The sequence below is a fragment of the Osmerus mordax genome, chromosome 3 (genome assembly GCF_038355195.1).
Source record: "Osmerus mordax isolate fOsmMor3 chromosome 3, fOsmMor3.pri, whole genome shotgun sequence".
In the NCBI taxonomy this organism is placed as follows: Eukaryota; Metazoa; Chordata; class Actinopteri; order Osmeriformes; family Osmeridae; genus Osmerus; species Osmerus mordax.
In genome coordinates, this window is record NC_090052.1 from 18,658,223 (window position 1) to 18,672,869 (window position 14,647).

The 14,647-nt window shown below is 47.5% G+C and overlaps 1 protein-coding gene across 1 annotated transcript; it reads left to right on the plus strand.

Annotated features, from left to right (window-relative positions):
• Positions 1–1,183: 1,183 nt before the first annotated feature.
• On the plus strand, positions 1,184–5,215 carry LOC136940316 (transcription factor Sox-8-like). Its single transcript, XM_067232392.1, has 3 exons — positions 1,184–1,829; positions 2,288–2,520; positions 2,665–5,215. Exons 1-3 carry the CDS (start codon positions 1,414–1,416, stop codon positions 3,426–3,428), a joined length of 1,413 nt encoding a protein of 470 aa, XP_067088493.1. The 5' UTR covers positions 1,184–1,413; the 3' UTR covers positions 3,429–5,215.
• Positions 5,216–14,647: the final 9,432 nt, after the last annotated feature.

Sequence of the window (14,647 nt, forward strand, 5' to 3'; positions counted from 1 at the left end):
ATTCCCGTATAAAACTTTTTCTCTGTTAATAAATTCTAGGTTATTCCACTTCGTATTTTCCCGGCTTCAAACTTTATTGTTGGTCTGGAATCCCTCGACCTACTTGATTTAAAATCATTCCACTTTACTTGGCCAGATTAAAAAGAAGCATCCTGCCAGCAGTGGCATATTATACAACATATGGGAATTGGTGCAAACTTTGACCTCACTTTGGAAGGAATATAATTTTGTCATGTGACATGCCTACAAAACGTCCCATAAAATAAAATGACATAAAACCGAAAGACCCACCAATATTGGATGACATATGTCATCAAACTTGACTAACATGACTGTTGCTCACAAAATTGTGCGTTGACCAACAGCATAACCATGGCCTGCACCACGACATAACCACTTCACCAATGTATCAACACTTCGCCATATAGTAATCCCGCTATGCTCTTCGAATAGCCTACACATAAAATATTTGAAAACTTTTTTCAATTATATTATTAGATTAATTTGTGCAGCTAATGGGATAGTATTATATCCCTGTAATCATTGTCTTAAGATATTCGCTGTCACAAGGTAATGGTAACTTGTTTTGATGCTTTGTTATGAACATTATTCCATAACATTTGTGCATCAAATGTTTTGTGCAGGCTTGATATATATATATATTTTTTTAACCCATTTCCAAAGCGTTCCATTGTTGTAAAGGAAGGATTGTCGAAGTAAAACGTAGCCTACGGTTTCTGACACATTAACTATGTCTGCTGTCTTATCATTGCCTTTAAAATGCTAGTCTCGCTATTAACGCCAAGACATTCTACAGTGTAAAGCGATGTGACAGTATTTGTATGTCAAATTGGTACTTTCTGCATTTCATTGTGTCAAATAACGACCGAGCGTTGTACATGATAATCAAGTAGGTCTACTGCACACTATTTGATCAACACTATATCCATGAAACTGTAGACTATATTAAAATAAGAGGGGAACTGTTACAGAAATTATTCACCTCCGAGGAAAAAGGCATCAAATGGCCTGTCAATCCAAAAAGTGAAACCAATGAGATTCGACATTGGTGGTGCCGTCGAGCCAATCAGAGAAAGAAGGTGGAGTGAAGGCTTTAAACTTCCAGTAAACTTCTTCTATCACTCAGCGTCTGGACTCACATCTCAGACTTCCATCTCCTGAAATACACTACCCATGACAACATAGAAAAAAAGAACGAGGAAAAACAAACAAATCAAATAACAAAAACAACGGACCCCTACTTCATGTTCATGTTGTGAAGGGATTTACCATGGTTCACTGTGCGTAAATGCGCAATTTATTTGGCTGCAAGCGCTTTTATTTGCTTGACTTTTTCTTAAGTACTTTTGACTTGACATCTTTACAAGGATTTCATCCTCCTAAGATTAATCAATGTTGAAAATGACGGATGAACAAGACAAGTCGATCAGCGACCCGCCGTGCAGTCCAGCCGGCACAACCAGCTCCATGTCCCAGGATGAATCTGACTCGGATGCACCATCCTCGCCGACGGGATCCGACGGGCACGGATCTCTGCTGTCTGGCTTGGGAAAGAAACTGGACGGCGAGGATGATGATCGCTTTCCTGCGTGCATACGAGACGCAGTGTCGCAGGTTCTCAAGGGATACGACTGGTCCCTCGTGCCCATGCCTGTGAGGGGGAACGGATCGCTGAAAAATAAACCGCACGTCAAAAGACCGATGAACGCGTTTATGGTCTGGGCGCAAGCGGCGCGCAGAAAGCTGGCTGACCAATATCCTCATCTCCACAATGCCGAACTCAGCAAAACTTTGGGAAAACTTTGGCGGTATGTATCTATGAATAAAATAAGCTATTATTATTATTCCTCTGACATAAAAAAATTACTTGATTTTGAACTTCATAATTTATCAAGAAACGGACAAAAATGAACAAAATAATACTTTGGTGACCCTGTCACATTTTGATATATGCATGAATTAAGAATTTAGGGTTTAGTAGGTTTACACAATTTGAAATCACAAAGGAAAATAATAATTGCTTTGTATTTTTTTGAATGTCTAAACTGCTGCATAACACAACCAAAAGTCCCAAATCTAATTTAAGCCAAGACCTTTAAAAAAATACAGCATTTTCTGTGTGATAACCTTGAGTCATGTTTTATTTAATTTATATAATTTTTTTTGCTACCATAACTGACATTATCATATCATTTTAGAGCCAGCATGTTATTCAAACATATTCAAAATTCTTCATTCATTAATGGTGTGCTAACCATTTGCATAGGCTGCTCTCGGAGAGTGAGAAGAGGCCGTTTGTGGAGGAGGCGGAGAGGCTCCGTGTGCAGCACAAGAAAGATCACCCAGACTACAAGTACCAGCCACGCCGGAGGAAGAACGTGAAACCGGGACAGAGTGACTCGGACTCTGGAGCCGAGCTGGGCCATCAGATGTACAAGGCTGAGCCAGGGATGGCAGGACTGGCTGGTCTGGACGGACACCACCACCACGAACACACAGGTGAGAGGAGCACAGCTTCACAGCTCATACAGTATCAGGGAACAGCATCGGGTTATTTTTGCATATGGAATGTGGAAGCTTTGTTACTAGATCATTTTTTTCCTCTGAAGCACCCGCTCACCCCCCTCTCCCTGTTCTCTGCAGGCCAGCCTCATGGGCCGCCCACACCCCCGACCACCCCCAAAACAGACTTGCACAACGGGGGCAAGCAGGACCTGAAGCACGAGGGCAGGCGTCTCCTGGACAACGGCCGGCAAAACATCGACTTCAGCAACGTGGACATCTCGGAGCTGAGCACGGACGTCATCAGCAACATGGAGGCCTTCGACGTGCACGAGTTTGACCAGTACCTCCCCCTCAACGGTCACTCCGCCTCCGGCTCCGCCCTGCCCTCAGACCACCACGGCCACGGGCAGAACCCAGGGGCTTCCTACCCGTCTCCGTACGGCCACGCCGGCGCCACCGGGCCGTCCTGGAACCGCAAGGCCGCCGCCGCCATGTCCTCCTCCTCCTCCTCATCGGCCGGCGACGCAGCCCAGCACCGACCTCACATCAAGACGGAGCAGCTGAGCCCCTCCCACTACAGCGAGCACTCCCACGGCTCGCCCTCCCACTCCGACTACGGCGGCTCCTACGGCGGCCAGTCCTGCGTGACCTCGGCCGCCGCCTCCGCCGCCTCCGCCGCCTCCTTCTCCAGCTCCCAGTGTGACTATACAGACCTGCAGAGCTCCAACTATTACAGCCCCTACTCAGGCTACCCCTCCAGCCTCTACCAGTACCCCTACTTCCACTCCTCCAGGCGGCCCTACGGCAGCCCCATCCTCAACAGTCTGTCCATCCCCCCCACCCACAGCCCCTCTGCGCCCAGCTGGGAGCAGCCCGTCTACACCACCCTCTCCAGACCCTAGGGGCCACCCGGACGCACTGACCTGGCTAGCCAGGCAGGTACCCTGGAGTCCAGGGGCCTCCCACTGATGCACTGCTAATGAAGGAAGGATGGAAGGAATGAAGGAGGGAAGGAATGGCAGGGAGTGAGGCAGGGAGTGAGGCAGAATGGGGGAAAGTTCTAGATGTTTGTTGTAGGTTACCTGTGCCCATTTGAGACACGAGACAAACATTCAAGGAGAAAAAAAGTGCCTGCTGATTTTATACACAGTTTTTAACCTTTCACCCCTCTGAGGACTAACCTTGAATCAGATAGCGATTGCTGTGGACGGGGAACCAAATTCCTCTGTGAGGACATTTTTGAGGACCCCCACCCCCAAAGACTGCTCCTTCCCAGAGTCCCTCAATCCTCCCATCCCCCAAACCCCATCTCTGACAAAGCCCCCTTCCAGTTCAGCACTGCTAGTGAGGATGTGTGCCCGCTTGAGACAAAGCCGGAAGAGGAGAGAGGTTTCAATCCAAATCCATGCCGAGAGCAGGCAGAAGGATTTAGAGATCCATTTATCAATGTGCTTGTGGACCAGAATGGTGTTTTCATTTTAGGAGGTTGAGCTTTATCACCGAATATGCACACATTCAACTCCATGGACCAGTCTTAATTCAATTAGTTTGAATCTTAAATGTTGTTGTTTTATTTGGGGATTCGAAAAGTCTTATATATTTATGTTTATTACATTATTTCTCTTTTTTTGTGTTCTGTTGTTATACACACTTAATGTGGGAGGGGTATAGGGGGTTTATTCCCCTCATGAAAACCAGTGGATCAAGATACAATTCCTCACACATCCTTTCTTTCTTTACTTTTGACGTCATTCCGTAGAAGATCAATACCAGAAATGTCCATTCCAAGAAAGAGGAACGAAAGCGTAGTTTCTGTGGAAGAGCATGTGACCAGACAGGTGTCCGACCGCTAGGCTTGCCCAATTGCGATTAGTCATGATCTTGGGTGAAAGGAAGTGAGGTAAGAGAATACCATGCCCACCGAGATACATGTCAGCTGGACCTATGCATCGACGCAGACAGGACCATACACAGATGTGTGCGTGTGTGTGCTTGTTTAACATCCGCTGTCCATTTGATTGACCCTTGGGGACCAAACACTCAAGACGGGGTAAGATAGACAGTTACTAGACACAAACAGTAGAGAAAATTACAGTTTGAGGAAGATCTATGCCGTTACCATGATGGACAGATGTGTTACGTGTGTCTGTGTGTGTGTGTGTGTGTGTGTGTATGGTGTGTGTGTGTGTGCATGTATGCCTGTGTGTGTGACTATAAATGACAAAAGGTTTTATTTGTGTATATCTTCCTCACAAGCTACAATCAGGTGCCAAGTCACTGTAACCCATGTCTACACTTGCAAAATGTATTTGTGCCTTCTTCTAATGCTCATTTGTTACATTTTACATGTTACGTTTTCAATGGAATCATTAACAAAACATCACGCAGCCTACATTCAGTAACCCACCACATCAAATCAAAGAGATAAAATGTTCATAATCTTCATTGGGTGCCATTTTGTGACCGCCTCGGTTTTCTGTTTCCTGTTTCTCTGTGTGAGCAGAAGTCTCTGCCTCACCACGTCCAGAGAGAGCAGGACTATTTTGAATATTATTACAGTTTACCATTGTCTAGGCTGTATAATATATTGTTGTCCATATTAACTACATCATTTACACATGCACAGCTAACCCATTTGCTGGCCATTTCTGTGGAAAAAATGAAATAAAAGATACTTTTTTTTCTTCAAGTTTTAGTTGTCGTCTTTTATGGAAATTATGGAAATTACGTTCTTATCTTAGTTTTAACTGTTAGAGCGAAAGGAGCTAGCGGAACACTTTTTTTTGTGTGCAAACTTTGAAGGAGTTTGCAACAGATATTGAACAGCTTGGAATACCAAAACCCCTCAATCCTCTGCTACATCTGCATGGTGGGTGGCTCCCTCCTCACAAGCCTTCATATTAGACATGACTGTGTTTTGGACTTTAATTTATCCACCGAAAAGATGATTGGACAATCATTTACAGTTCAGCTATGAGGAGGACCAGATGGAGGATGGTCAACTCTGAACGACACCACAGGAGAAAGTTAGCAGGAAATAGTCACGTTCTCTGCTTGAGATTAATGTGGTATGAGGTATGTGCAGTGTTTTTAGGCAAATTGGCTCACAGAAGAATAGAACATGCTGTCACTTTAGTGGATAAGAACTGACAAGACAAAGTGAACAAAAAGTGTTCTCTTGAATGTTTTATAATGTAGTAAACAATATATATAAATATATAAAAAGACGAAAACTCTACTTTTAAAAATAAATAAAAGTAGAGATGATTTTCATAAATATGGAGAAGGAAATAATATACATACAATCCTTGCAACACATTACTCTGCTCTCAAAGAAGCTGGTCAGATTAAGACACGCACTCACGTCAAATAAAGAGTAGTGTAATGTTACAAGAGCAAAGCGGCAGTCAGAATCCCTAAAAGAGTGGTTCATAGAGTTAATACAGTTAACACTCCACCAGTGAAGTAGAGGAGAAATGGTGGCCAGTACCCTGGTCAGTGGGTAGAATGTTCAAGTTGGCACTGGCATGCATGCCAAGCAGCCGAGCCCAACCGGGCCTGGTAAGGGTGCCAAGTGCCAGCCCGAAGCTGCTGAATTTTAATGATTCATTATGCTGTGGAGGGCCTGCATTGTCTCCTTTTATCCGGAGAGCAAGAAAAGAATTAATTGGACAGAAAATGGAAGGGCAGGGGAACTGACAAGTCATTAAGGAGGCTGCGAACGGACGATTAGATGCACATGGGGGAGGAATTTCCCCCCCCCATCTCAACTCGCAGCGCTCGATAATCTTTTATTTGGTTTTTTTTTTTTTTATATACGGCCAACGTCAGCACACTGCCACGACCGACAAACAGAAAAACCTAATCGACGCACTCGACGCTGATAATAAAATAAGAGAATTGCGGGGCAGATGGGGAGTGGGTGGCTCAATAACGACTTGTTGTTCTCCTCCTTCGGAGTCTCTTTTTTTTCCACTATTGTTTGCCAAATAGTTTCAGGAGGAACTCTCAAGAAAGAACAGAAGGGGAGAGAAGTAGGGGAAAAGGGCTCTTCTGGGTGCTTGGGTCCTGTTTTAGACGACCACCACCACGGGCCTTTCCTTAATACTGTAAATGACCATGACAATGAGGATGAAGTGGAGCGACGTTGCCTGAAGCAGCCAAGATCCTGCAACCCGAGGAGAAAAAGCTAGCTGGTCCCTGTGATTCAACTGAGAACATGAGGCTTTGATCCTAGAGCAAGTGCAGAGTTGATAACATCGAAATTACAAACTGGAGGCCATACTTTACACACATGCAAGCACAGAGGCACACGCCCACACAGTATCATTAAGCTTAGCCCCAACAATTGAACATCCAGTTCTAGTCACGTCAGGTTTTTTGCGAGGCATGCAAAGTCGAACATTCTTGCTGTCACAGACGTGCTTGATAGAGGGGAGACTTTACTGGCCGATGGAGGGACTTGGCCCAGGGGAGACTAGACGAGTCCAGAGAGCAGTGTCCTCCATCACTCGACCACATCCTATTGTTAGGAGCAGGAGAGCTCCCAGAGTAATAGTCTCATACACTAATGAGTTGGAGTGACTTGGGGAGCACTTGTTTTGCGGAAATGGGGAAGGGGGGGGGGGTCGAGAGCCTGGGAGCTTAGAGAACTCGGCTGATTTGCAAGGGAAATGAAGTGGATGAAAACGAAAGCGTGGGTATTGGCTGCCATTGAACGGACCCTGCCCGACCCCACTTGATGCAGCAAGTCTCCCCCTGATACAGAGGGGCATCAGGGCCTCTCCATCCTGTCCAGCTCCAGCACATTGTCCTCCAGGAGCTCATGTTAGCCTTTACGGCCTTCACCACACAAAGGGTCTAAGCTGCTCTGCCTCACACACGTTCACTTCCTGAGTGTGTGAGGAGTGTGATGTCATGGCCACAGATGTTGTTGGAAGCGACCTGGACACAGCCACCCAAAGTCAACAACGGCACAGACAGTGTTCCAGTTTAAAAAGTATGCTCGATTGACACTGTTGCAACAGTGAAATCTTGACTTGTTAAACTGGGATGTCAGGCCGCAGATTTCATGAAGCACTATCTCCTTCTGGTTCCACAGGGTTTAGCAACAGGCCCAAGTAAAGTATCTTGCATGACCCATCCCCTCTACCCAGCCAGACCCCTCCCACTCCCACCACTTCTTGTTTGCTATCTGCCCCTGGCCTCCAAAGCAAACATGTTAAAGTAAACTTTAGTCGTTCCGCCCCCGAGTTAATGACTTCCTGAATAAATCAGCCTCGTACGGCCACCTCTTCCTGTTCATCTTGCTAAATAAAAGAGTGTGTTTTACCATCTCTGTGTCCTGACTTCGCTGGCACAGCCAGGCCAAGGAAAACAGGCTGCCAGACAGAACCAACATTGACTTCCCCAGCTCCTCGAGGACCCTGCCTGGAGGAGAGGTCGTCCCAGTGCCAGCTCACTGGCCCTCAACACAACACTAAATTGGGGCCGTCTCCTCCATGGATGCCAAAGCCTGGGCAATTACCCGGGTCCTGGGTGGACCTTGAGTTTATGTCAACCAAATAGGACATGAAACTGGAAAATAAAGTACACATCCCATCAAACCATGCTGCTGATTGTGTTTACATTCTGCATGTCCTACAGTAACAAAATAAATCTTGTCTTTTCACACCAAGAAGTGTTTATTTGCACAACAAAATAAATGAAACAAGAAATGCAACGTGTCTTAATATATCATCTAGAAATGAAATTGAACCTGACGAAAGCTGAATGACAAATAAACACACCCAAAGGTTCACAGTTGGTGGACAAGGTTGAATTGACAGACAGTTCTTTTTGCACATTTCAAAACACGTTGGTGTGAAAAGGCCTTTTTAAAACAATGAACTCATGGAAATAACTTCCTAAGGGGGTGCATGCAAGTACATTTCAAAACAATACACATACAGTACAGCTCTATATCGAGAGCTGTTGAGAACTTGAGAAGCAAGACATTAAGGTCCTGTTCTTATAAAGCTGCAGTTGTCATTTCTCTTCACTGTCTTTCACCTTCTTACATTCCTTTGTTTGCTTTTCACTTTCTCTTGGCACATTGTGAACCGTGTGACTGCCTCGATGCTGCCTCGATGCTGCCTCGATGCTGCCTCTCTGCTCAGCAGCTTACAGACTTGTTGATTGGTAACTGTGGGAATGTTTTCTCGGTTCTTCTAGTACTCTGTGCTGCAACTGTTGAAAATGGCAATTTATTCCATTTTCTTTATTGATAATCCTTTATCTATCGATAACTCCTTGAACCATAACCCTAACTCTCTCCCAACCGGCTCATTCTAATCAGATCACACGTTATATAGTACATCGGATGCCATTAGCAGAATGGAATTGTTCATTAACTCACGTACATCTCATTAGGCTGGCTCATTGACATTTAAATAAATAAACATTAACCCGGTCAAATGACTTGAAATTGTCTCCTTATTCTATTAAAGAGGAGCAGACAGTGCCCCGGGACCGTCTGAATGGGTAGAACCCTGGCATTGTTCACATCCCTGCACTGCGCGGGGAGAAAGGAGACCTCTGTGTGGGTTATTGGGGCGGTCATTATAGTAAAAAGGTTACGTGAAGGAGGGGGTCTCTCAGTGCAGGCGTGGTCTGATGTGATTACGGCTGGATGTGGTGGTTAGCTCCCCGTAATATTAACGCGCGCGCACAAACACACTCGCGGAATCACGCTCTCCACACGCGCACACAAAGAAAGACGCCCGCACAGGCGTGCCTGCACGCACACACACTCGCACACACACGTGCAAACACACACCTTCTGGTGCCCACGCACGCTCTCTCGGAGCGCCACCAGAATGTGGGGTCCTGCGGGACCCTGGAATGAGGAGTGGGAGGAACGTACTTCAGAAATATACTCCATACAAAGAGCAGTCTAGGTAGATACAAATAGGGAGGCAAAACGACAAAGCGAGAGAGTGAGACAGAGAAAGGGAGAGACAGAAAGAGGCAAAAAGAGAGAGACAGAGAGGGGGGGGGGAGAGAGAGGGTGAATATTAAAAGTAAGGGGACCATGAAAGAGAGCAGCAAATGAAAAAGAAAGGTCAGAACGAGAAAGAAAGAAAGAAAGAAAGAAAGAAAGAAAGAAAGAAAGAAAAGAAATAAACACCCTCCCCCTCTTAGCTTGGCACATGGAGCTAGGGACAGCAGGGACTGAGTTTAAAATGTAGCCCTGCCTTGGCACGCAGGCCTGTGTGTGAGCGCGCTCAATAGGGAGCTCCAAATCCTGCCACCCAGCGCAACATGGCAACTGTGATGAAACAGCAGAGCCATCAGCGCTCATGTCTCCCTGGTGAGCCTCGCTCTGCACAAAACCCCCGCGAGCTCCCAGTCTCCTTGCTCACAGCTCCCCATCCACGCTTTACTGCTCCGTCAGCCATGAGGAAGGCATTTGGAAACCATGTCAGAGATGAGCCTCTCCCTGCGGAGGGGTCACCGGAGTGAGCCGAGAGCAGACGGCACACCGCAGCATATTAGGTGACCGTCGCGAGACGTCTCCAGTACGCATCTGATCGGCCCCACATGTCCCCCCTGTCCTCACACTTGATATCGTCTGTGGTATGACAAAGAACAGGGACGGAGAGAGGGGAGAGAGAAGGGAAGAAAGAGGGGAGTTTGTTCTGCCGTGTGGTTTTGGCCTGTTCTGTGAGGGGCCTGGAGGAGAGCCAGACCCAGACAGGCCCAGCTTTGATATGGATTGGGTTCATAATGAAAGTGAATCTATTGTCAGTGAATGAAACAATGTGTGGCCTGCAGTGGGAATGTATGTTTTTGCACATGTGTGAGACGTTTGTGTGTGAACTTGTTAGTGTACGTATATATGAATGGAACTGTATGTGAGAGTATATGTGTATGGACATTAAGTGCGTGTGTCTACCATGTGTCAAACTTGACAACAGTTACGACCACAGGTATGCGCAGAGAGACAAACAGCAAGAAGGCAACTCTAACTGAATCCCCTGGAAGATGAACATTTACATTCAGTCATTTAGCAGACGCTCTTATCCGACTTACAGTAAGTACAGGGGCATTCCCCCTGAGGCAAGTAGGGTGAAGTGCCTTGCCCAGGACACAACGTCTTTGACACAGCCGGGAATCGAACCGGCACCCTTCTGATTAATAGCCCGATTCCCTAACCGCTCAGCCATCTGACCCCCGTGAGAAGAGATGAGAAGCCAGTCTCTCCCTCTCTCGACCTCCCTCCTCTCTCTAGTCTACCTCTCTCCTCTTTACCTCTCTACCTCTCCCCCCCCCTCTACCTCTCCTCTCTACCTCTCTACCTATCACCTTTCTTCCCCAGTACCAGTACCATTTACATTTACATTTAGTCATTTAGCCAACACACAGACCCAACACCAAACAAAGTATCTTTTGGTGGAGCAACCTCTGTATGACCTTGCTCTACACCGTCACCCCTCCTCGACTTCCTGATCCCCCCCCCCCCCCCAGCAGTGCGACCCCCATGGCCTTGGTTACATCCCCCAATGGAGTGGTGAGGTCTGGAGAAGAGAAGCAGTGAAGGGGGGGGGGGGCGGGGGTTCGAGGAAGCGTTTGCCTTTTAGTGGTCTAGCGGGGTCCATTACGGTCGCGCCGTGGCGAGGTTGGCTAACCACAGGGTAGTTCCAGAGGTTGGCTTTTGCAAGTCGCCTCCGCGCCTCTGGCTTTCAGAACAGGCCCTGCCCTCCGCTCTCACAGACAAGGAGCAGGGGGTTGTGGGACAAGAGAGCCAGGGGACTAGTGGACCAGGGGAATAGTGAACCAGGGGCGTAGTGAACAAGGGAACTAGTGGTGTCAAATCGTCCCAGACACTTTAGTGCTCGTTTAATCATGCCTGTCTCAACAGAACCAATAATCTCGTCCTAATTCTGAACCCTCCCACCTGACAGAATGATGCAAACACAAAAATATAGCTCTGCTCGACAGGTGAAGTGACTAGTGACAGAGGTCATAGGGTCATAAGGTCAAAGGGAACGTATGGACAGTGGAGGGGAAACATTGATCACAACCCGCCAATCACACGCTCAAGACAAGAGATCATGCGGAGTCTGAAGTTTTCTCCTCTTCTCTCACAGTGAAGAAAATGTTTAGCTTGGTGGGACTCCACCATTTTCTCTGAATATATTCATGATATTTTACTGAAACATGGCAATGTTTGACAGTTGTGTGTTTTTCGGAAAACCCAGGAGTACGGCTTACGTTTAAGCGTGTGTGAGAGGTTGTAGCGAAAGCAGTCCAAACAAACTAGCTGGTCAGAATCCAGCTTGTTTGAATCACTTGTTAAGGCCCTCACCAGTTGTGTACTCATCTCAAACTGGATTGTGTTACACAACATGCTGGCCCTTCACGCGTGGTCAAACGGAACACGCTGACTTTTCCATGTCAAAGCCGCTCACATTTTCAAGATGAAAGAACTCTCGACGTCTCAGTTCTTCATCCAACAGTCAGAGGCCAGGGAGCAGGGAGGATATTAAGCAACGACCCAACTCCTACTCCTCCAATTGTCCACTTTCAACCAATCGCGTTGTCCGCAGTAAAAAACAATGTGGGGACAGAGGGAGACGGTTCTCCGTTTTCATACGGAGAGAGCCGTGATGTCACATTCTGTGATGTCACTCCAACCGGGAGTTTTAACGGGCTCTGATATGAAATGTTGTGGAGCAAAACGGGGGGAGAGAGAGCGAGGTAGAGAGAGGCCGAGAGGGAGAACGAGAGACAGAGGAAGACAGAGAAACAGATGGAGAGAAAGAGAGAAACAGGAGAGAAACAGAGAGAGAGAAACAGAGAGAAAGAGATGAGGTACTTTAGTCCCGTAAGCTCTCTCTGTTCAACAGGGCCACCAGTTGGCTCTGACTGCTAATGAGCTTGACCCCTAACCCAGGCTGGGGGCCTGGTGGCAGGCTGCCCCTGGTACTGCCGGACTGTTCCAATGCATCTATGAATGAGGGATGAAGAGGATGCAGAGGACGAGAGAGAGAGACAGAGAGAGAGAGAGAGAGAGAGAGAGAGAGAGAGAGAGAGAGAGAGAGAGACATATGCACAGAGCACAGAGCGAGGTGGAAAAACTTGTTTGAAAGAAAATGTTGAGAGATGTTAGAGGTAAAGAAAGTGGATAGTGGCACAGATAAAATGTAATATAGTATTTGTTTCCAGACTAGGATATATATCCCCATTCTTCACTGTTTATCTTCGCCCTAATTTGATTTGGATCCCTTTTCATTCAGCTATACAAGCTATCATTATCTCCATCTTTTTGGTTTGAACCTGCAGATGCCAAAGTGGGTGGATGAATAAACACACACACACACACAAACACACACACACACACACTGGCCAGGTAACATTTCACTTCCTGGCAGAGTGTCCTGCAGTTGGGTGGGGCTGCGGGGATTATATGATTGAATGTGAAAAGAGATCTGCTTCTGGGGTGGGTGGCTTTTTAATAAAACAGACCTTTCACTGCTCTGGCGTGTGATATCCCTGAGAAGAGGAGCTTGCGCTCCTGCAGGACGACAAGAGCCGGCCGTACAAGTCCTGCTGGGGGGGGGTATAAGGCCTGGAGGGGAAGGGGGTACGAGGCCAGCTGATGGGATGTTAGTCTCGTGGATGTGAATGTAGCCTAATTCAGGTCAGTTCATCCGAGATCGTTAAGGAGCAGGTCTATAACGCTGAGTGAGACAGAAATGATGTTGTGTTGGCTCCCTGGTACGCTGACTCTTTGGTCCCATGACCCTTTGGGACCCGACCCCTCTCTGGTACTCCAAGCCCCCTGGGCCCCTGATGCTCCCTGGTCCTCTCGGACTCCTCGGTCCTCTGGCTCTCTGGATGAATCGGAGCCCCTGGCACCTGCAGCCGGCGTGGGCCCCAGCGGTGCACACAGGATATTTGCGGTGTGCTGGGATGCCAGAACATGGGGGACACAGAGCAAGCAGCCTGACTGTGGAGCAGCCTGTTATGTCTGCCAGGCCTGTGGAAGAACCCTGGGGAGAGAGACTGCTTTGGATATGGTCACGGTACTATTAGACAACCCTGGCTAGAAAACATCCAGAATGGAGTGTCTGGTTTCAGGGCAACGGCTGGCGATCACTGACTAAACAAAGGATCGCCCAATGAGAATTGAAGCAGAAGCTGGGTGGCTCTGTTTCCTTTCTTCCTAGCAACCGTTGCCCAGGACGGGCCTTTTCCTGGTTATTCCTATTGGTTTCCTGGTCACTTCCTTTCTTCCTCTGTCTTGTCTTCCCTCTTTCCTTTCCTCTCTCTCTCCTCTCTCTCTCCTCTCTCTCTCTCTCTCTCCTCTCTCTCTCTCTCTCTCTCTTTCTCTCTCTCGGTCCCTTCTCTCCCTCGCTTTCTCCTTTCAGCTTTGTGTGTGTGTACAATGTGTGTGTGTGTGTATCCGTGCCTGTGCGCGTGCCTGCATGCATGCATGCGCATGGACAGGACAGGTCTACAGGACTCCCAACCAGGAGAGAGTGAGGGCAGCACATGTGCAGATATCTCGTGTGGTTTGCCGTGTTTAGTCTTGCTTCGTCAGCACTTCTTGAACCCGGTCCAGAAAAGCTTTTAATCTCCCATAATTCCAGTCCCTAACCCTTTACCCCCACCTCCCCAACCTCCTCTCCAGTGTTCGAGCTCCAGGACTTTCCCCTCTGCCACCAGCAACACCACACACAAAAACAATGTCATCCAAATCAAGCTGGGATAGATATGGATCTTCTGAAAGGTGGATAAGGGAGTTGTCTCTCCCAGCCCGAGTCTGAGCCTGGCTGTTGGAGTCCGGGAGGGAGGGTGTAGTCTGGATGATGGAGTCTTGGACAGAGGGTGTGGGAGTACTGGAGGATTTCCCCTCCTGTCCAATTATCACACGGCAGGTTAAAACACCTCTGGCGGAATTATTCGGAGGCAATTATTCTGTACCATGATCACACCTCTCACTTCTTTTTTCTGCTCCCCCTTTCTCTGTCTCCCTTCCTCTCTGTCTCTCTCTCTCTGTTTTTGTCTTTTTCTGCTCTCTTTTCCCACTTCTCTTCATCGGCCCTCCCCGTTCACCCTGCCACACCTCCTTCTC

What these genes read in the sequence shown, in the direction of transcription:
- LOC136940316 (XM_067232392.1), top strand. Translation starts at nt 1,414, where the DNA reads ATGTTGAAAATGACGGATGAACAAGACAAGTCGATCAGCGACCCGCCG. An exon ending in ACTTTGGGAAAACTTTGGCG is followed by an intron (nt 1,830 to 2,287) that starts GTATGTATCTAT and finishes CCATTTGCATAG; the next exon opens with GCTGCTCTCGGAGAGTGAGA. An exon ending in CCACCACCACGAACACACAG is followed by an intron (nt 2,521 to 2,664) that starts GTGAGAGGAGCA and finishes TGTTCTCTGCAG; the next exon opens with GCCAGCCTCATGGGCCGCCC.